A 24,440-nucleotide genomic window follows, 5' to 3' on the forward strand; every position below is an offset into this window, starting at 1 on the left:
GTTTAAATGTTTTTTTCACTGAACGGAGAGATACTTGTATGCCTCCGTTACATATATCAACACATTTCTTCACATGTACTTTTTCATTTATTTACTCAATACAAAAAAATATAACAGATTTAATAGCAAAATTTAAATCATTTGATGTTTATTTAATAGGTTAAAAGAATTATATTATAAAATAAAAAAAAAAAAAATAGCATTCATAATCTTTTGAATCACTGTCACAGTATTTCTTGTATCCTCCGTTCAGGATTTAATTAAGTAATAGAATTTCCTATAGACGGCAGTACTGGCAGCTCATTACAGAGGTTTAGAATCACAAATTAGCCCTTTTCAACTCTGGGTCTTCATAGTGAAGCTAAAGAACTTAGTGTAAAAGAATTTCAGCATTATTCTCTTTGAAGTCAAATAGGTCCTTAACTTTGTGTATCCTCCGTTCTTCAGTTAAAAAGGAAAGAATTGTTTGTGTACAAAAAAATTTTTATAGTTCAAATTGAATCACTTTTTTTAAAGTTAATTCTAAATAACATGTTGCGTTAACCCTAAATAAATACAATGATCATAGCAAAACATAAGTATTTGTATCCTCCGTTTCTGTATCCTCCGTTACAGTATAGATGTAATGGAGGATATACAATCAGAAATGGAGCATACAACTTTCTTTAAAATCCATTTTAAGAAAGATGTGTACATTTTAATCAGTTCAAATCGTGTTCCTCATACAAGATGCAATGTTTATTTAAATAAAAAGTTTAAAAATAACATTTAAAATATATATTTACTCTATCCGTTACCCTCCATTCACATCCAAAATTTTAACTACAAAAGAAAGTTACAAAAGAACCAATAAAGAATGTGACTATGTGAGAGTAAAAAGGTGCCTAAAAGGAACAATATAAAGTAATTTTAAAAAAAAATTGAAGATTTTTTTTTTCATGAATTCCAACTTCAAAAACCTTCGTTTTTTGTATAATGACCCACATGTGTTGAACTTTTTTTCTTTTTTCATTATATTTTCTTTCTTTTTTATCTTCATAAAACAATTTCCTACAAAACCACAAAACGCATTGGGAGGGCCTTTGGTCGGCCCCCATTGCTCCCCTCTAGATCTGCTCCTGGAAATAAATTTTATGAACAAGCTCGAATAAAGTTAGAAAATTTTAGACATGATTAACAAAAGGCCGCCCACCTAGGGGAGGGGGGGGTTATGGCGCAGGCCAGTGGCGTAGCTAGACCCGACTTTCGGGGGGGGGGGTTACTTCTTATATATATATATATATATATATATATATGTGTGTGTGTGTGTAATCGCTTGGAATTTTTTCCTTTTCTTCTTTTTTTTTCCTTTCTCTTCTCTCTTCTTTTTCTCTTTTTTTTTTTTTGAGACTAACTTTTCGGGGGGGGGGGTTTTGTCCCCAAACCCCCCCCCCCTTAGCTACGCCCCTGGCGCAGGCTGCGCCAATGAAATTTTTAGGGGTGATTGTTATGAGGGGCATTTTATTCTTTTTAGGGGGGGCTCTTGCTTCGGGGGAGGTTCTCGTGACACTTGGGGGGAGTGCGTCCCTGCTCTTAGTGAGGTAGGGCACCCCTGCTTAACAAACTTGTCAAATTATCAGAAAGTTTCTGACAATTTGACAAGGGATACTTTCATCAAAAAACTTCAAGCAAATGGATGATGTGCTGCCATCTCTCCGCACTCACGAGGACTATTTTCTGCAAATTTGCTTAAGGTTTAAAAAGCAATGATAAAAATATTTACAATAAATAACAACAAAAATATATAAATAATAAGAAACTGTCCCATATATTTGAACTCGTTTAGAGGAAAATTTGTGCAAATACCGTTTGAGTGAGCGTACGTTTTTTCACATTCTAATTAATTACAAAAATGTATATGTATTAGCAAAGAAATATGTATCGTATTTCCTTTTCTTACACACAAGTACAATTTGAAAAGTAAACAAAAAATGTTTGGAAAAATTTCCAAAAAGTAAGAAATGCTTTTTTTCTTTTTTTTTAGTTTTTTCTTTGTTTTGTTTTGGTAACGTTTTTTGTTTAATTTTATTACTTATTTTTCGAAGTGAATAGAACTAAAGCGAAAGAATCCAGAAACCTCTATGGAGCTCATCCTAACAGAGACGGGGGTACAACCTCAAAAGCTCAGCAGAAATCCCCCCCCCCTAGAACGATATCCCACAAGAACTCAGACTCCCTAAAACAAATAAATCTCCAAAAAAATATAATATGAGGCGTAGTATGCGTCATGGGTATTCTTCGTGAAAGATATACATTTTAAAATGCTACAATTTTATAATAGGGAAGTTGCAACCCATTAAATGTTCATATTTTGACTATTGGATATTGTTAATTGACCATCAAAACTAAAAAATTCACCATCGCCGAATTTTAAAACACCGTCCTTGATTTTTAATGAATTTTTAAAAATCCACGCGCAAAAGTGCGTTTTTCTGAAACGTCATGAGCTTACGTCACATGGGACTAATGGGCAGCCTTCCGCCGAAGATCCCTTGTTTTCGCTACGGACATTTTGAGAGCGCTTATATTTTTATTTTTTAGAAATTCAATAATCCTTTTGAACACAGGAGGCCGCATTTGTTAAAGCACAATCTAATAATCTTCCTCAAGTAACATCAATGATGGTATTCGAGTATTTCCGAGAAGATGAGAGGTTTAATGTTCCAGAAACGCGAGGAGTTAAATGCGAGGAGGTAAGCCTTACGTTTCGTCTTCGAAGTCAACTGCACGTTCTTCGGCTTCTCCCGCGGCGGAAGAGCGCATGACGTCACTTCCTGTGCCATTTGACGTCACAATTACTTGAACTTTAAAATTTAATTTAAAAAAAAACTATTTATTGTATCGCAAAAATTTTTTCACCAATGATATTCATGTACATGTTACTCTATCATATAAAAATAAAATTGAAAAATCGAAAACTTCCCTATTGGACAACTTTGGAAAATTTATTTTTGGAACCAATTTAATGTAGAGGCTGTCAAAAAATGATGTCACACTTTGTTTAAACATATTTACCCCCCCCCCCCCCTACAAAGAGTCACACTTCCCCTTAACCCCTTCTTCCTTTTGCCGCGTCTCCCACTATATTACAAAAAATTATTGTTACGAAAAATACTTACTATATTTGAACTAAAATATGTGGTGCCTTAACCTCAACTTCTTGTTACCACTTCCTATCCCTAGTCTCAAGTTGTCATAATTTAAGGAACCTCCCTGGCCCTCAACGCATGACATATAATTTGTGAGCGACACCGAGAAAACTTTGCGATTGAAAATTTTGTTTTCAGGAGCATAAATTTATCATCCTTCGGACAACTTCGTGCGTAAATTGACATATTAATCAACGAAACCATTTTCTTCATTTTACTGAACATTATAAAAATAAATAGAAAGACGATTGCTCGTCAATTTACCATAAGCAACATAAAAAAATATTTTTTGCCACGCATGGTTAAATTTTTTATTACACTAAAAAATGAGAAAAACGGTTGGTTTTTAAGATTTTAACCTTTTTATTTAGGAAGCGTAGTGCTCGAAATAAACATGTGACGTATCCTAAGGGGTGGATTTGGGGATAGATCCCCTTCCGAAACTCAGAGGGTGTTAAGTAAGGTAAAGGAGTCGGATTCAGAGGCTCTTAGAATTCCCGCAATCTAGTCCGACATTTTCCTTCTGACTCCTCATCTTTGCTTATACAACTAACAAGATTGTGCATTGTGTACTGTACAACTTTCGGAGTGGTTCGGCTCAGTTGCTTTCCACACCGGCTTCCAAAATAAAACAGAAATGTTTAAGTAATCAATGCAAAAGTAAAAATCAATGAAAATTTTGAGAGATAGAAAAGCTGAACTTGATTGGACATAAAAAATTTTTGTCGTTATATCAATTGTTCAGCTATCAATACTCTTTAGGGCCGTTTCCATGGACACTTTCGACCCCGGAAAAAACCTGCTTTTCACCGCATTCCGGTTATTAGCGGGGTTTTTGTGGAATCTTTCGACTCCTGCTAGCTTCTGGAAAGCGGTGTTTTTACCCGGAATGCATTACGCGAAACAAATTCAACTACAAGCCGCTAAGGATGCTGGGTAAAAACCGCTTTCTCTGGTATAATGGGAGAACCTCTTTTTACATGGAAACGGGGAATTTTTCAATCCGGTTTTTTGCGGAGTCATAGCGGGGATTTACCGGGTCGAAAAGTAAGTTGTGAATGCGGCTTTTAGGGCTGCTTTCAAAACACTTTCGACCCCGGAAAAAACCGGCTTTTCACCGCATTCCGGTTATTTATGGGGTATACGTGGATTTTTTCTCCTCCTACTTCCTTCTGGAGTGAAAGCGGAGTTTTTACCCAGAATGCATTACGCGAAACAAGTTCGTCTACTCGCTCGGTATAGCCGCTAAGGATGCTGGGTAAAAACCGCTTTATTTAACATTTAAACGGAGAATTTTTCAATCGTTTTTTTGCAGAGACGGAGCGGAGATTTACGGGGTCGAAAAGTGTGTTGTGAACGCAGCTTTTGCTACCACTATCTTTATTAACCCAAATGATTTTCTAGTCGGAACCAAATTAGCGTTGTTATAAGGAGTTACCACACTGCAACAGTTATGAATAAAAAGTTAGTATACATACATTAATATAGTAAAAATGAAAAAACAAAAGAACAAAATTGTAGTGTTTTCGCAAAGAAAAGAAGTCTTAGTTGAAAAAAAAAGGAAGGAAGTGATAAATTATGCGGTATCAGCAATGAATTAGAAAAATGCATGTTACATATTTTCACGGCAAAAAGAATAATTTGATGACATAATTGCAAGGAACTAAATGGGTTACCTCTTTATTGTCCGTAGCATCTGTTGCGTACAGATTATCATGTATGTCTCTCAAACTGACAAGATTCAAGACGATAGAATTTGATATTTCTTTAATATTCTTCTGAAAGGAAAAATACAATAACTAATAAGCAAAAAATATAATTTAGGAAATAGTTTTCAAGAAAGTGAATTTAAAAAAATGAATAAAACATTGTATCTCTAAAACAAAAAAGAAATATATCGTGAGCTCCCTCATGTGTATTTTGTTTTAAATTTGCATTAAATATAAAAAGAATATTTCTCATAAATCATTAGCTTTCAAGCTTAAAGTTAGAATAAACTAAACTTTGTGGCACAACATGTGAGGGCCAAGGCCTACTGTGCCCAACTCAGTTTTCCTGACCAGGGGCTCTGGGGTGCAAGGCAGATGTTCCGGTTAGGTGGTGGGCCTAACGTGGAACCCCCTGTGTTTAGTTCCCGAGTACTCATTTTATTGACCCACTGAAGGGATGAGTCAACCACGCCCAACCCGGGAACAGAACCCGGGCTTGTGGCATGGGAGACTGAGCCACTGGGTTTCTTAAAGTTGGAATACAGCAAGCATTTATACGTTTCATTTCAATTGCATTTCTAATTTTCCACATCCATGATTTTTCTCCCGCCAGGTAATGTAGTTCATAATTTTCGAAAATTTACACTCCAATAGAAATTGTTACAAATGCAATTTAAGAAACGAAAGACATAGCTCCTCGTTTTCTAAAACTGAAAAAAAAAAAAAAAAAACTTTGTAGTAGTTATTATGTATTTTAGTCTTAAAAATTAATATAATTGTGCATTTTATATTAAAACAAGTAACCATATTTCCCTCAAGTTTCAAACATTTGCTTTTTTTTCAGCAATTAAGACAGTCACAAGATCCATTGCATATGGATCAAATGGTCGCGTGGAGTAGCGGCGTGGCGGCGGGATGTGATCTATTTTACATATTTATTCATTTATTTATTTTCGCAGACGATAAATCTTTTCGCATCTCGTTGATATTATTGAAAAGGTTTGAAACACTGTTCAGTTAGCGAACAAACCTCTCAGTTAGCAACCGAATGCGTATCCAACTGCGCCACGGAGGCTTCGCTTTAGATGAATTACGAAACGAGGTAATGTAAACAAAGCACTACGCATGCGCTTCAAAAGTAGCAGGCGGAACGGTTTTTTATGTCATTTTTTCCAGTTCACTTCCGTGGCCAACGTGCGATAAGAAGCATAGTTTAAAATAAAATAATGTTTTCAAAAGCCTACCCTCCCTAAGGGCAAGGGCGCACGCACCCTCAATATCGCGGAGACCCCCCCCCCCCCAATGAGAAAAATATCCCTAAAAATATCCCCCTAAAAATTTCAATGGCGCAGTCTGCGCCATGACCCCCTCCACCCCCCCCCCCCCAGGTGTGCACCCCTATCAAAAGTGCAATATTGTTAATACAAAAACTTTTTGGAAAATTCCAATTTTTTTAAAAAAAGTAGATTTTCATTAATTTCTTTTTTCTGTATGTGTGTGTCAACAGCAAAGGAATTTCAACAACTTTCGAGTTCCACATTTCTTCCTACTCACAACTCCTGAATATGCTGGCCGCAGCCTTGAAACATCACATTTTCGATAACAGCTAGCATTACTGTTTAAATTACTAAATATTTGTGGTCGCTAGAGAAGTGACATCACTTAGTGTCCTAAAGCTTTCGCCCTTCCTAAATTCAAACTAAATATTTGCAAAATCATTATGCATTAGTTAAACCTATGTTACACAAAGCGGCTCATAATCCATTAGCTCGCATTAAACTGATACGACGGCAATTGTTTGCTCGGAATGCAAATTAGATAGTGCGAAGTACCAAGAGAAGCTATTTCAACTTATCTAAGTAGTTTATTCACTTTATGGAGTGAAGCAATTCTGTAACATTGGAAGTTTTATCGACTTCATCAGATTACGAGGATAAGGAAAATTTAATAGAGTAACAAGCATTTCAAAAAGAGTTGTATTAACGAATATTTCTTTAGTATATGATAATACGATGCGTAATTTTACCGTCCATATGTAAAAAATAAAGATTAAATAAATACGTCTGGGCTAAAAAGTAAAGGATAACTAAGCAATGTTTCCAGTGCGCAAATTTACAAAATTATATATTTATAACTGTGAATAAATATTGTTTGATCCGCAGTTTTTTGAAATAATTGAATTGTTTACTTCATTTTATATATATATGCAAGCAAACCAGTCAGTAAACCTTCAACTCCAAGCAAAAACCATATTTATGAAAAGTAAAAATTAAAAATGAGGGTTACGTACAAGCCTATTTGTAAGTTGTAATTTACCACCAATAAATTGCACATGACGGATATTTTTAACGTTTATTTACTACTAAAAGGTAACTCCTTAATTAGTGGAAATGCAATTGGTTATAAGAAATGCTTTTATTTCTCCACTTCTGGTTACTCTCTCCCTCCCTTTGCCACAAATTGTCACAAGTTGTGACCCCCCCCCCCCCTCGCCCTCAAAGCGTGACATCATTTGTGAAAAATCCCTATGTATCTTTGATTTGTAGTTTCTTTTTACGAATTTGTCCCTATAGCAAGAAGTGAAAATCGTTTTCGGAGATTTTTAAATATTTTGGGGAGATTATCTTCCATAGGAACCCTTCTTGGAACAAATGTTAATGTTTTTGAATCTTTTCCCTCTCTAGCCCCTCGGAATAATGTTAACGGTTAATATAACACTCCTTATAAAACAGTCACAAACTGGGAAAACATAGAGGGGAGATATCTGCAAAAAGTGGGGAGCGGGAGAGAAAATGGTGGACATGTTTGCATTTAAGGGGTCATTTTACATAAGAATCAGCAAAAATCGCGTTAGGGGATTTTTTTTTTTTTTTTTGAATTTTTAGCAGCGAATTGAATTATGAAATGGAAACCGTTGTTTTATAGTGTTATATATGTTGTAAGTACCCCAAAGCCGTGGTAGCCTGATTGGTGAAGGCTCGGTTTCCTAGGAGGCAAATCGCCGATCTTCGGCGTTGCGTCCGGACATGTACGCACGAGCCGTATCGATCGATTTGGCTCGCGCACGCAGTCCGGAGCTTGGCGAAACGCTAAAGATCGTCTATTTCCCTCCTAGAAAACCATTAAGGCGTTAGACTTGTATTTGGATATTCGCGGATTCTATGCTTGCAGTCCTCCGAGTGCACTAATGGTGACTGGTACTCGTCACCATTAGCGTATGTCGAGGAAAGCAGCAGCCGAAAACGGCTTCTAAGAATAAAAGGATGAATGGCATAAAAAACGAATTGTGCAAAAAGGCGAACCATCTAATAAAGATACTTTTTTTTACTCTAAATTTAGAATATATTATGGAATGATTGTCGGGCTTCCTTTTAATAGTCGTAAAATACGTGTCTCAATATGGAATCTCTACTGCATACATCAATCCTACTACAGTGCCTGCCGTTTATATGAATCATGTTTGTTCTAAACAGCTATGATTCCATAAAGCGGCTGATTCAATAAAGCGGCCAATTCAATAAAGCTGGAGTTTGTTCTGTTGTTGAAGATTTGATTCACTAAAGCGGTTGATTCAATTAACCACTGATTCAACTATCCGGCGTCCACTGTAATGGCATACGGCTAGTAATATTGTAAACACATAAGCAAAATGCAATTCGATTATTAAAAAATCTGAATTTGTTTGCAGTAAATATCATAAGAATAAATAAATTTTGAGGCAAACGTATTGAAAGCGCAATGAAATCTGAATAATCTGAATTTAATCATGCATATAGCTTTTTAACGACTACAGAAAAGACTCACTAGTCAATCTCTTGCTTTAGTATCGAATTCTGTTTCAAATACAAATTTCTAGTGGATCCTTTTCCTGTCTCGCGCCAAGTTGAATTTCGTTTTCAATCAGGAAATTCGAAGCTTTCCGTTTTAAGTTCTCTATTTGCACACAGTAGCCTTTATTTGAATTGTTTTCTTCCTATGAACATCCTGCAGCAGGTTAAGGTAGATTTTTTCTCTTGTAATTACATGAGAATCGAGTGGCTAGAGGCTAAGAAGAATCAAGTTGGGTCTTAAAAACGGTATGTGAGTACATTTCAATGTTTTAAATTGGCTGCATAATGCAACGGAAAAGGTTATTTATTTATTTATTTATTTATTATTATTATATCATTATTATTATTTTATTTGAGCAATCACGAATTACTATTTTTTTCACCCCCCCCCCCCCCTTGACCGCAGTTGACGTCCCATACTTTTAGTTTTTTTCCTTGAAAATGCACGTGGTGCTTAAGGTTTTTTCGGGTTTCTAACTGATTAAAAAAAAAAGTATGCCTTTCTCATCGTAGGTTTCTTGTATAAAATCACCTATAGGGAAGATTTTTAGCACCGTGGTGATTTTGTTTAACAAATTAAGTTCTATACCAGCGTAGTTTCAAAACATATTTTCTAGTCTACAATTGTATAGCTGATTCGAAAAAAATCGCTGAAAAAATATGGGTACATCACATATATTAAGAGGTAATTCCCCTTAGTCGACTACTCTATTAACTCATTAACTAGAGTTTGAAAAGCTGAGGTCCGCGGGTCGTATATGGCCCATATTGCATGCCAATCCATTCAGCTGACCAAAAAGAAAAAAAATGCATAGAAAAGAAAACACTGAAATGTATTTTTTTTTAATTTCAGAGAAGTTTCTTTTATTACTCCATAAATTTAATAAATATTATTTCCCATGTAAACTTTGGCCTCAATCTTCTCATTTGACAAAAGGTGTAACTTATAATGCCAGTTTTTAATCTGTACAAATCAAGTACATATTGTTTGAGACTTTGAATTTATGAATTGAAACATGATGATATGAACATGAAAGTTATAATCGCTTTATCAAATAATTTAGTTGCGTTAGTCAAGCACAAAATGTTGATAAAATTTTAATCTTTTGCTGAGTTTGCTCCTGTATTAAGCGAAGGACAATGAGTTCAAGCCGTATTAACGCAGTGATATAAGGCGAGGATCAACTAATCCTGTCTACGATATTTGGAACATGGAATCTTCACTAGGTTGTGAAAACTGCAACTTATTTCTTTTTCTTCATGCTTATACAGATTGTACGTGTACAATTATTTCTAAAATTTTGGGCCCCTTTGTGGCTCGGGCCCGGGCCAACAGGTGTACCTTCTAACTCCCTCCCCCCTCCCTGTGAATGCCCTTGGATGCGTGCAACTTTTATTACAAATGTGTACCTTAAGAAGTTAAATTTATTTTGTACTATCAATCGTCACTAGGGATTGCAATACCGGACCAGAAATTCAATACCAATATTCGGTATTTTTAAAACGTTATACCAGAATATCGATATTAATACCGGTAACTTGAAATCTCTTAAAAAATGCATAAAAACGTATTGTTTAGTTCCCATATTTCATAATTTTGAACAAAAATTGTATTATTTATGAAAACGTATTGTGAACAAATATAAAATGAAGGAACATATGTCATAATAAAAAATCAAAATTGGTAAAAAGCATAATGCTCTTCTATTGAATTTTCTATATGCTTGGAACTCCTTTTAGTGCTCAACTTTCTTACAGTTGTTTACGCAGGTCGGTGGTACTATTAACAATGAACGATACACCTCCTCTAATTGTCTCAAATTATTAATCTTCAAATTATTCGGTATGTTGAGTGTTATTTCGGATAAATCCTTTTGAATGTGTATGTTTCTTTCGTATTATGTTTATTACTAATTATTTTTTAGTAATTTCTTTCCGAGAGACGATACTTTTCCAATATTAACATCATTTTTTCTTGAGCAAGAGAGGCTTGACCTTGTTAATTTCTTTTATTCATTTTCGCTTTCTTTTCAAAATTCTTTACAATTATAATTGTGTAAATATCTAAGAAAATGTTTCAATTGCTTTACCTCTATGCAAATTTTTAAGGCACTACATAATTTCTAAATATTATCTTGCCGAGTATAAAGACTAAAAGTGAGACAGGACAACAAACCAATGCTGGTGACAACAAATTACTTTTTGTTATGCTAAGAAGAGAAGTTTTTGTCAAAATTTAGTACAGTTATTGAGACAAATAATTAAAAAATATTACTACAGTTAACGGTTGGAATAAATTGTTCATAGAACAAATGCATTCAAAATTACACTCGAAATTAACTTTCACAAAAGTGAAAGTAAGTGATCAGAGAAATGGAAAAAATATGGAGCACAAAACGCACGAAAAAGCTATTCATTTCACCATCTCGTAATGTCAATATCATTTTGCAATCTTTCCCCGTTACTTTTGGTTAATAATATCCTATTAGTCCGTGCTTTTGAAAACAAATTTTTACATTAATAAATGGATTTTGGTTCTGTATCATGGAAAAAGAAATGCACATTTAAAATATAAGTAGATATTTAATAAGTTAAACTGAGAGAGAAAATTCTTTAATTGAAACTATTTATTATTTTCAGCTAATGCCGAAAATACCGGTACTTTGCCTCAACAAATACCGGTATTACGAAATTGCAAAATTGCTCGAAATACTGGTATTCGGTATACCGGTATTGCAATCACTAATCGTCACTAAAGAAAATCTATTTCAATTTACCGTTAACTTGTGTCTAACTTAAATATACGAACAATATTTATGCAAAAAGCTTGTATTTAGTTACTATTTTGATCTTAAATAGGCGTAATTAGGTTAAGCTTACTTACATATTTGACAATGCCTTCTTTTGACAGGTAATCTGACTTGTACTTAAGAACTTTCGCTCGAACTTCCAGCTTTCCTGTGCCTCCCTTAAGTTTGAATTCTTTGAAATCTAAATAAATAAATTCAAAATAAATAAATAATAATAATGGTTAAAAATGTACAGGCTTTATATTTTCAGATACTGTGCTTTACCTTCCCGCTGCAGTATATTAAGTCATATGGATCGATACAGAATATCTTATTTTCCCATCAATGGTCTATTTTCCCGTTCTCAAGAAAGGAACTTTGAGGAATGTTTAGTTTAACGTTTTTGATATTCTGATAAGTTTTTTTTTTCCTTATTTTTCCCAGTTTTATTTGTTTATTTTTTTTTTTAATTTCTTATTCACCTTTTAGGATTTTATCGGATTCCGTACTTTTTTAATGAAAATTTCTCTTACATGTTTTCCTTTTATAATGTAACACAATTATTTTAAGCGACAATAAAATACATTTCACTTTATATACATATTTTATTACAATTCAATTTAAATTTATGAACAAAATAATTTTTGGTTTGAAATTTTGTAAAATCGTAAGAATTTCTCAGCTGATTTACAAGTATTATCCGAAAAGGGTAATTGTAAGTTGTTTTTTATTTCCTTTTACAAAAGAGGAAGTATTGTCTTCGCAAAAAAAAAATTTTACTCAAAAATCGCCTTTAATTTCCATTTTTTTCACCCCCGAATGAATGTTGAGTTTTTTTTTTTTTTTTTTTCGACCCAACCACACGTGGATATATGCCTAGGAACGTACAGACACCAGAAATGTCCATTTTGACGACCCCCAAGTTAATTACAACGAATTTTCTCGTGATGTCCGTATGTACGTATGTATGTGCATATGTGTGTATGTATCTCGCATAACTCAAAAAGGTATGTCCTAGAAAGTTGAAATTTGGTACGTAGACTCCTAGTGGGGTCTAGTTGTGCACCACCCCTTTTGGTTGCATTCGGATGTTCCTAAGGGGGTCTTTTGCCCCGTTTTTGGGGGAAATCATTGTTAATTTCGATGTAAACTCAAGTTGTGTTATAATTTGTCGGACACTTGACGATATACCGCCAGTCTTTTGGTTGCCAAGTTTTGTCAGCAACTTGGCGACAAATTTGGAAAAGAAATTTCATTTTTTTTTATATTTGGTTTCAGTTTGGCACTGTTGGTGATATTTAGAGAGTAAACAATTGAATCACATTAAAATTGCCAATAATGGGGAAATGACATTAAATTGGAGTAAAAGGAAGTCATGTGATGCACACATCAGCTCGTTTTCTTTCGATTTCAAAAATCCGGTTCTAATAATGCGTAAGAAAGTAGAAATCTATTTCAATAACCAGGGGTTCCCAAAATGGGTGTAGCGATAAGTTAAACTGCCACAAAGAGAAGCGAGGGGTGCCAGGAAGTGTCCACGGTAATTATATATACGATAGTGTTCGAATCAACTGGGACAAAGATATTTTTTCAGGGACTTTCAACTTTCTTGCCAGCTAGCTCTATTGGGTTCCATTAAGCAATTTTGTCTGTCTTCATGTCATCTGGATGTCAGTTTTGAATTGCTTAAAACTAGTCTAGATGAGAAATTGGGAATACTAAAAATTACTTTAGTTTGTTTCTTGGAAAAGAGAAAGTAACATTTTCCATTCTTTTATTATAGTGTACGAAACGAGCTGATGTGTGAATCACATGACTTCCTTTTACTCCAATTTAATGTCATTTCCCCATTATTCGCTATTTTAATGTGATTCAATATTTATTCTCTAAATATCACCAACAATGGCCAAATTGAAACCAAAAAAAAAAAAAAAAAAAAAACTCCGCCAAATTTGTCGCCAAGTTGGCGACAAAACTTGGCGACCAAAAGACTGGCGATATATCGCCAAGTGTCCGACAAATTATAACGCCACTTGAGTTTACATCGAAATTAACAATGATTTCCCCCCAAAAAGGTGCAAAAGACCCCCTTAGGAACATCCGAAAGCAACCAAAAGGGGAGGTGCACAACTAGACCCCACTACGAGTCTATGTACCAAATTTCAACTTTCTAGGACATACCATTTTTGAGTTATGCGAGATACATACGCACATACGCACATACGCACATACACACATACGCACATACATACAGACGTCACGAGAAAAGTCGTTGTAATTACCTCGGTGATGGTCAAAATGGATATTTCGCGTGTCTATACATTCTTAGGCACTTTTCCGCATGTGGTCGAATCGAAAAAAAAACTCAACATTCATTTGGGGGTGAGCAAAATGGAAATTAAGGGCGATTTTTGAGTGAAAATTTTTTCGCGAATACAATACTTCCTTTTTTGTAAAAGGAAGTAAAAAGGATACAACGGCTAGAGAGTTAGACGTGAACAACGCCAAAGATAATCGAACTAAACACGCACAAATCCAAGGAGGTAAAAAAATATTCCTGTTGTTGATATTGAAATATTTACCTTTTGACAACTTCTCTTCAAACCAAAAGTGAGAGGTCTCCGTTGAAGTCTCGAGCAGTAAATATCAATATCAATAAGCAAAATAAATACCTCATAAGGTATTCCCTAGTTCTTGTAGGTCTAATCTCAGCAAAAACAACCCTGTTGTAAAAATTTCCCCGCCAAGAAAACCTTTAACTCTTCCCCACAAAAAAGAAAGCCTTCATCCTAAACCAAAAAAAAAAAAAAAACTCAGCCTTAAAAAGTCATGATATCTAGTTTGCCCGCCAAGTATCTGCCAAACTATCATCCTCCCTGTTCTCCTCTTTCATCACACCTACTTCAGTTAGATCCTCCTCCCACCTTCAACTCCTCAGAAATATGGATAGATCCTTTAAATTGTTTATCTTGTTTGGCGGGAAGCTTTTTCAGTTGAGGTGGTTGCTTGATGAGTAAAAAGCTTCCCGCCAAACTAGATAAACAATTTAAAGGATTCCATATTTCTGAGGAGTTGAAGGTGGAAGGAGGATCTAACTGAAGTAGGTGTGATGAAAGAGGAGAACAGGGAGGATGATAGTTTGGCAGATACTTGGCGGGCAAACTAGATATCATGACTTTTTATGGCTGAGGTTTTTTTTTTTTTTTTTTTTTTTTTGTTTAGGATGAAGGCTTTCTTTTTTGTGGGGAAGAGTTAAAGTTTTTCTTGGCGGGGAAATTTTTACAACAGGGTTGTTTTTGGTGAGATATAACATCTTTTTGCATTGATATTATTACTTTGTCTGTATTTTAGAATTGAGAATTTCAAGTAATAATTATTCAATTGAAAAAACATTGTTTTGTGTTTTTAAGGAACAATAATGGCAAGCTTAATTTTACGTCATGTTATTTTCTGACCAGTAAGATTCTATGTTCGTTTGGTGAGAATTGGGCCGTTTAAATTTTATTGCAATCCTTGCATCCTCTCTGCTGCAAAGAAAACTGCTTGGATAATAAAATACTATATATTTAATTATATCATTTTCAAGTATTTTACAAGTTCGCCATAAATTTTATTACAGTTTTTTTTATTTGGTGGATTATTCAACATTTTCATGAAGTTTTTTTTTTTTTTTTTTTTTAATGTTTTACAACATGCGGTTTATATCAATCTAGCTTTTATTTAATGACTTCTTTTCTTAAATTGCGGATTATTTTACGTTTTATGGGATAATTTTAATTGTTGGGTAATTTATCTTTCTTTTGATGGAACTCTTTGTCTTGTTTAATACCTAGTTTTGTTTAAACGTTCACTAAAAAGACAAAATAACGTATGTTACGACCAAGCAAAAAAAAAAAAAAAGTCTTTAAATATTTTAAATTTGGATGAGTCAGAAGATGTATGCAACTGTACTCTACGTCAAATCGCGGATATCACAAATTTGCCACAGCGACTGCGTATGCGCGTGGACTTATCTCATTTCAAAAGTCTTGCTTAAATTAATTGCAAAAATTTTGTCTGTTAACAAATTACTGCAAAACACGGATATCCACACACATATATCATATATTTCAATTCATAATGTGTTATGTTTGTGAAAAATGCATTAATTTAGAAAATAAGTAAACCAATAAATAAGTGCTATTCTTCGCTCTCAATTATAAAGTTAGATGTATCATATACATATGCGTAGATTTACAAATAATATGTCACGCAAAGTATTTTCATGGTTTAACCCCACTTTCGCCGACATTTAGAATTTCTTCCCCCTTAAATATATCAAAATTAAAAAACAGGAAGAAAAGAAATTTCGTATCGGCGAAATTGGGGTTGGGGGGGGGGGACTATATTTTAATCTTATTCTTTAATGTTTCTCTGCTTAAATATAAACAAACTACATAGAATCTTAAAACATAAAGCCCAATGAGTCTGCGCGCATGCGCAGTCGCTGTGGCAAATTTGTGATATCCGCGATTAAACGTCTAGGATGGACTGTTGGATCTGTTTTATTAGTTTTGATTAAATTTCATTTCCAAAGACAACTTTTGTTAGATCTTAGATCTGTTCTAGCCTTGTAATTGAAGTCAAAGATTAACAACTCCTATAAGCTGAAAGTACATATGAATTTAGGGGAAATTAGTGATTTTCAAACTTTAATTACTCCGGCCCATGATGTCCCTGGGGTTCGAATTTTTGTATATGTCATCAATGCCCCCCAAAGAATATGTATACAAAAAATTATTGCCATAGACCCCCGGGGGGCTGCTGCAGAACCCCGGGAAGGTACGATTTGTGGGGTAAAAACGATGGGGGGGAGGGGGTCAAATGACACAAAAGGCACATCAGTAGGGCACAAGGAATGTGTGTGCGAAATTTCAGCTTGATTCCTTTTTTCGTCTGGGCTGTAGCCCTGTCACAGAAAGCGAAAACTTTTTTGAACAGCGATTTTTTAACTTTAATACCTCCTCCCCCTGATGGTCCAGGGGATTGTATTTTGGTTTACGGCGTCAGGGGTCACTAGAGATTGAGTGTACCAAAAATCAACTCCGGGGGTTTTCATGGGGCTGAGATACAGAGGGGTGAAAAACCCCAAAAACCCCAACTTATTCTGTCGTGTAAACTTGTTTTTGGTTGCTTTTATTTTCTTTCGTCTTTGGCGGTGGATTTGCTTCTGTTGGCTGCTGACGTTTGGTTTCCTTGGCGGGGCGGGACGCTGTAGCGTCCCGTGATAATGCTAATTTCAGAGTAGGAACTGATCCTAGTTTGGAGTTTTATATTTTCTCCATCACATTTGCCCTTTCTTCACATTCTTCCTGTTCAGTTAGTTACAATGCATTTCTTCAGACGCATGGAGAAGATCGATTTTTTAAAAACAATCATGGAAGTAGTATTTTTTATAGCTACAGATACGTGTCTGTTAGGTGCGATTATCTTTGCTAACTTTCTAGGAGTTATATCCCTTTTTAGCATACTAAACTGAACAAATATAAAATGTAAGTTCCTTCTCTCACAGAAAGAATCAGGAGAATGGTTCAACATTCGTAATTACTCATCTAAACCAGTTCCAGTTCTAAGCAACCAAAACTGACATCCAGATCGTATTAAGACAGATGCAATATCTTAGTGGGACCTGCTGCTGGAGCTAGCTTGCAATCAACTTGAAATTCCGCAAAAAAAGCTTCGTCCCAATTCGAACACTATATATATATATATATAGCGAGAGTCCCCGTTTAACCAGTAAGACCTCTTCTAGATGCATACTCCTTATTGCAAAAATGATCAAAAGAAGATGTAAAGTTATGAAAAGTTTGAAGCAAAAAAAAAATAATTTCGTAAAGCAATCCCCTACATTGGAATTTGGGAAATCAAAAGCATAAAAACACAACTCGAACACAAAAAGTTTGTCATTAGTGCGACTACTATTTACCGAGATATAAAATGCAGTGTTTTATGATTTACACAACACTTTACACTCACAATCAAAAACACCTTTTTTTTTGGGGGGGGGGGAGTATTGCGTATTGCTGGTAACTAGAATATCAAATTATATGTGTGTATAGAGTGTATTTTTTCAAATAGTATGAGACTATGTAGTGTGTTTTTGCGTATCATAGCATGACATTTGCATTTATTTTTCCAACAGCATTAAAAAATATAAAAACTTCGTTTTTTATTTCGATAATTTCCAATCTCATCTTTTGCATGGCCCTTTAAAATTTTGATTTCGAATGTCTCTTTGAGTTTTGTTCGCAAATGTTTCAACTTTTTTTGTGTTATATTTATTTTTTAATGAAGATTTTTTCCCTAAATATGTTAATATTAGGGGTAGGGGATTATTTATCTAGGGTCCAATAAAAAGTTAGATGTCGTATTTATTCACTAATTTCCTTTTTTGCGTGAAACTTTCGATATCTTAACTCGGAACCCTTATTTTCACCATTTTTGCAATTGGAAGTATGCAGCATCTAAGAGTAACAATTGCAAAATGAGAAGTCTAGCAGGTAAAACGGGGACACGGTTGCATGCATGCAGACATAAATACGTACATTGAATGAGAAAACTTCGCGGTTTTCTCTAGTAAATGTTAACACCAAGTTTTCAACTCTAGAGCAATTCATTATGGTTTCATAAATCTAAATCAGAGCAAGCTGAGTGACTTTAAATAAGGCGGGCATTAGAAGAACAGTTCGATACTTTTATAATATAAAGTAATGCCTCTCAACTCAGTAAAATGTACAAAAGTCTCGAAAATCCGAGTTTGAGTCAACTGAGTGACTTTAATTCCAGTGAGTTTTATAAGATTGTTACTAAACTAAACTACTCTATACATAGAAATGCATCAAAATCTTAATAGTTTGAAGCTCAGGAATGACTATTCAGACCAAAATTTATTCTTCGGTTTTCAGCGATAAAAATAAAATATTAAAATATTAACTGCAATATATTATTTAGTTATCATTGCCAAAACTTCACATTACATGTTGGAATTCATTTAGTTTTCGGTGTTAAAAACATTGTATAATATGGGTGTTCAACCTATTATACTTAAGGGAACCATTTGAGCTTACTGTTTTTGATAAAAGAGCAAATAAAATAGAATATCAAAGCTGCATCCTACTTAAATAAAAAAATATACCAGCATATATTTTTGTTTCAGCGCAATTTATTCATCTGAGTAAGGTGATTAATAGTGAAGTAGCTAATGTTTTTTTTTTCTTTTTTTTTTCTAAAATATATTCAATAAATAATCAACGTCAAAGCAACCCCTAGGGTTGCAGAGAACCTAGTTTGAAAACCTCTGGTATATAAAATTTATTTACGTAAAAGGTTTCAATGCAATTGAAAAAAATATATTTTCAAATTTCTGTTTATGGAACAAAAAAAATGTAAAATGCTAATTAAAATTATTCATCAAAAGTGGTTAATAGGGGCATTCATTTTAAGCTTTACTTTAAAAAATACTGGACTTGTCTGGAAAATTTGGTTAGTTAACAAACACAGTGTATGCGCATTAAATTATGTCAGTCTTTCTTGCGAATAGCAGAAAACTTTCAAAATAAAATCTTACAGAAACTTTTTTTAATTTTTTTGGCAACATATCGGTCTTTTCATTCTGCTCTTGGCAGATAAAGAGAGAATTGTTTTTCAGTTTTTTTACCATACTCATTTAGACAAAATCCGAATCCTCAAGTGACTCATGGTTTCACTTGAGGAAATTCTACTCTTCCTTTCCTATTTAACACATGACCTTTCATTCTCGTTACGAGTGACTGAACTCCTTCATTCATGCATCTGGAGGAAGTGTTTCCTCACTTCAGTTACTTCTTAAAATGTAATGTATCTAATGTATTACATGCATATGACTGCAAACAGTATTGGTGACAGAAATCCAAAGTTTCGCCAACTGCTAGATTCAAATCTCTTTATTGCTCACCTTCTAATTCACACTAAAACTTTTGTCTCTTTCCTTATTTTATTACTTCCTTTTACGAAGTAAAGGAAATATTGTATTCGCGAAAAAAAATTCACCCAAAAAACGGGCTTAATTTCCATTTTGCTCGCCCCTGAATGAATATTGTTTTTTTTTTTTTTTTCAACCCGACCACACGTGGACATATGCCTAAGAACGTTTAAACACCCGAAATATCCGATTTGACGATCCCAGAATTAATTACAACAAATTTTCTCGTGACGTCGTATGTACGCATGTATGTGCGTATGTGTGTATGTGCGTATGTATCTCGCATAACTCAAAAACGGTATGTTTTAGAAAGTTAAAATTTGGTACATAGGCTCCTATTGGGGTTTAGTTGCGCACCTCTCCTTTTCGTTGCATTCGAATTTTCCTAAGGGAGTCTTTTACACCTTTTTGGGGGGGAATCATTGTTAATTTTAATGCGAACTCAAGTGGTGTTATAATTTGGCAAACACTTGGCGATATATCTCCAAGATTTTGGTCGCCAAGTTTTTTCACCAACTTGGCAACAAATTTCGCTTTATTTTTTTATTTTTTAATCTGGTTTATATTTGGCCACTATTGGCGATATTTAGAGAGTTAACCAATTGAATCACATTAAAATGTCCAATATTGGAAAAATTAATCTGTATAAGTGCAACCTGAGTATAACGATACTGTCTATAACGATAACCTGTCTACAACAGTATTTTTTTTTGGCCCCAGCAAAATGTCAGCATGAATAATCAAACTGTTTATAACGATAACCTGTTTATTACGATATTTTTTTAGGTCCCAACAGTATCGTTGTAGGCAGGTTTTACTGTAAAACTTTTTTTTTTTTTTTTGCTTCAGTTCGGAACAAATTGGGGTTCTTTGCTTACTCCAAGTCACTATTATCATTAAATTGGCGCAAAAGGAAGTCATGTGATGCACACAGCAGCTCGTTTTTTAACTGTAGCCAAATGTCTTCTTTACTCAACTCCAGGGTTCTGGATTATTTATTGACCGTGACTAGCTCAAAAGATGGTCCAACTATTTTTCGTCAAGACAGATAAGAGGTTCACCTACCATTTGTATTGGTTATCTCCAAGTTTTTAATTTTGTCATTTACAGCCCTTTGCTTCTCACTAATTCAAATAAAGATTTTGTGGCAGAGCTGAACCTGTTGTGCATACCTTTTAATGTGTTTCGATTTATTAGTCTTCTTTATTTAAATTATTTAGTGCGAATTAATTTTAACGATACTTAAAACTATAACTTTTATAAATAAAGGGTAATCAACTGCAAATTGTAGCGATTGAAAATAGAATAAAGAACGTTTAAATCAAAAAAAAAAAAAAAAAAAATTAAAAATCAAAACCCAGCTGCAATCCCAAATTATAAAAACTTTAAATTTTTCAGAAACAAATGCATCTTTTATTTTTTATTTATTTATTTATTTATTTTAATTTTTTGCTTAGTTAGCTTTCGGCGCGACTGACAGAGTAAATTCCACATGCAATGGAAGTGTAGGTTGAAGCGACGTCATGAATCTTAGGAAGTAAACTAAATATAGTTAAGATGCAAACACATAAATTCACCGACTGAATTTGACACCTAGGTTGACCACGGGTTTCCAAGATCTCCAGCCACTATAGAATGAGCGCATGTCTCCCCCCCCCCAACCCAGTCTTACAATTTCTTTTTTTTTATAAGTTCGAACCTTAATCTTTCATGTAGTGATATTATTATTTGAAATTAAACATTCTTTTAGTCAAATGATTGAAATCTTGTATCATTTTACTATTATTTAAAAGCTGTTTGAAGTTTCTTAAAGTAAAAATAAACTTTTTCGTTTAGCAGAAATTTCAGCCTGAATATTTAAGAAAAGTATGAAATACATTTACCTCTCGTGATTTTCCTATACCCTGCCACTGCATTCTCGTGGGTTGAAAGTCCGTCGTTTGGTTCGGCTAGTGTCTTATCCGACACTTCCCACTCAATTTCAAATACGGATATATTGGCGAACTTCCGGCCCACAGAATCTTTCAGCCACACATCAACAGAAAATCCTTTATCGCCATAAAATGGAACCTGTAAAATATTCATTGGCTTTTGAGAACGTTCAACACCCTAAAATAGAACTTAAAGCCAGCTTTATCTATCTTAATCTTATTTGGGATTGGTATACCAGCAACTTTTCCCAAAATATCAATTGAATCTATATAATAACACAAATAATAATATTTACATACTGATATAATAAATCTCTTCAACTTTAGCACTGCTGGCATGGTTAGTAATTGGATATTTCATTAACATGTAATCTACTTATACCAGTGGTTCTCAACCTTTTAGGCTCTGCGACCTCCTTTGATTACTGACGGGAGCTCACGCCCCCCCCCCCCCCCGTCACGTCAATACGAGGGCAAATTTTGAAGCTGAAGTTACGCGTAATTTTGTTTTGAGCATAGTCTTATTAGAACATAGGAAATTATAGAACTGAATGCAAATAAATTGGAGGACCTAGATGAGGTTGATTATCGACCTCTTACAGTATTAAACTTTAAAAGGATGAAGAAGAACTCGAAAAAGTTTTTGTAACCATTGAAAATCATTAGCCATGCTAGCAACTAATTTTAAAAAGTATTTTCTTGATGACGACAAACTGATAGCAAGTTACGAATGGGATAGAGATCCATTTCATAAGATTCCCGAAGGACTCTCCATTGATGAGGAAGAAAAGTTCTTAGACTTTATGACAAATGGCGAAACCAAAAGACAATTTGATAATAAATCACTATTTGAATTTTGGTCAGGAGTAGGATGATTCTTTTTCCGCACCAAAAACAAGGACATTTCGCATTCTATAACCATTTTCAACATCCTACCTTTGTGAAACTGGATTTTCTGCTGTGACTTCTTTGAAGACAAAGTATAGATCCCTGCTGAATATACAGGGTCCATTATGAAAGTAATGAGAATAATGTTATTGTGACGCGACGATAGATGGCAGCACGGTAAAACCGGCTGGGAAATGTGGTGCCCTTTCAATGCATCCAGTCGTCAGTTGCTTTCGAGCAGTGTGAGCGGAGATAAGTGCCTCCGCTTGAAGTATGTTTTCAACTTTTGTAACATAACGCAATGGAGCGTTCGCTTGAACAATGATACGCCATAAAGTTTTGCGTGAGGTTTGGAAAAAATGTAACCGAAACATTCCAGATGCTGCAAGAAGCCTTCAAGGACGATTGCATTTCAAGATCACAGTCTGGGAAGTGGCACAAGGCATTCAAAGAGAGCCAGGAGGAGGTCGCCGACAAACCCCGTTATGGATGTCCCCCCCCCCCCCCGGTAATCCCTCACCACCTTACAGTCCCTACTTAGCTTCATGTGACTTCTTTTTGTTTCCGCGACTCAAGAGAGAGAGAGAGAGAAGAAAGGAAAACATTGGGGAACCTTGGGAAACATCCAACACCACGTTACAACGTTCCTGAGAGGCATTCCCTTGGAAGAGTTTCAGGGTGCCTTTCAGGCGTAGCAAACACGTCTCCGCAAGTGTATTGATGCAGGAGGAATGTATTTTGAAGAATATTGAACGTTTGTACAAATTACGATCAAAAAATATATTTTGCCAGTAAATGCTCATTACTTTCTTTTCTATTTGTATGCCTGCTTTTCCTTCCGGTCATTTAATCAATTTTTTTAAATAATATTTTCTCTTGGATATTTGCGCACCCCCCACCACCTCGTATGTGCTCGCACCCCACAAGTTGAGAATCACCGACTTACATGCATAAAATAAGATTATTATTATTATTTCTATTCCTGTTCAACCTCGAAAAGTGGATCAGAAGAGACTCGTAATATTTGACCTGGTGTCAATTAAATCTACGTAGAACTGGTTTTCTCAAATTTTACTCTCAAAAATGGAGGAGTTACGCCTAATTCCGGAAAGACAGTATCTCTACTCTTTCAAAAATCATGTTACCACGAAGATAGGCGTTTATTTATTTGCTTTTTGTTCAGTTGAAATAAATAAATGAATCCTGTCAGAGAAATTTTTAAAAAAAAAGAAAAAGTTCCTGTGAAACATTTTAACTCCCACAACATCTGTTTTAATTTAATTCAAATGCACTTAATGCTTAAACCATCTCAACTTGATTTTCCCTATTAGAATAAAAGTTATGCGACATATTTTTGCGATGAAATATTTTCTCTTTGTTCAAGAAACAGTTGCATTTCATTCTTCAAGCTTTTACTCTCGCTGCTATTTTCCTCAGTTCATTCTTCAGAGAAATTGCAATAATCCAATTAATTCAAAACGGAAGTAGAATTATGAAACTTGAAATAAAAAAAAATATTACATGTAAGTAGTTCCCTGGAATGAAAGAAAAAGCATTACCGATACAAAGTTATTTATAAGAGAATATATAGGAATTTTTAGTAATTAATTATTGATTGCAAGTTTTTAAGTCATTTAATTGTAGCATTTCAGCTTTGTATAGCTTTTTTTTTCATCACGCTTAGGTATTAGGGAAAAGAGTCTCAGAATTAAATTCAGCTGAATGTTTGAATTCTGAATTAATTTTGATGAAATATCCATCCATTTAAAAATAATTAACTATTAAAAAATGGTAAATGAAAAATAACTTAGATAATATGTACTAACTTTCACAATGCTTTCATCTTTCAATTTCTTACCAACCGTGTTTACTGCATTCTTGAGATGAATTGTTGAAGGCTCAGAACAAAATATCCTAGGAAGAAAAAATGTATTTGTAAGTAAAAGTCAGACTATTCGTCAAAGAAATTCGATGAAATGTAAAATTATTGAATAATGATGTAACCAATTATAGATGAAATGAAGAGGTATGGAAATCCTTAAAATATTAAGCAAAATTTACACATTTTCAAACGCGCATCAGAGCCTCAGAAGTATTTTTAAATTT

At 34.3% G+C, this 24,440-nt stretch overlaps 1 protein-coding gene across 1 annotated transcript in view; it reads right to left on the reverse strand.

The window, feature by feature from the left end:
- LOC129231668 (nuclear pore membrane glycoprotein 210-like) overlaps window positions 1–24,440 on the reverse strand; it is an 89,940-nt gene that overhangs the window by 35,346 nt on the left and 30,154 nt on the right. Inside the window, exons 12-15 of the mRNA XM_054866030.1 lie at window positions 24,161–24,248; window positions 21,399–21,585; window positions 11,612–11,718; window positions 4,865–4,966 (exon numbers count right to left, since the gene is read on the reverse strand). Coding sequence (XP_054722005.1) covers window positions 4,865–4,966; window positions 11,612–11,718; window positions 21,399–21,585; window positions 24,161–24,248 — 484 coding nt within the window. The remainder of the gene's footprint in view (window positions 1–4,864; window positions 4,967–11,611; window positions 11,719–21,398; window positions 21,586–24,160; window positions 24,249–24,440) is intronic.

Source organism: Uloborus diversus, chromosome 10 (genome assembly GCF_026930045.1).
Source record: "Uloborus diversus isolate 005 chromosome 10, Udiv.v.3.1, whole genome shotgun sequence".
Taxonomy (NCBI): Eukaryota; Metazoa; Arthropoda; class Arachnida; order Araneae; family Uloboridae; genus Uloborus; species Uloborus diversus.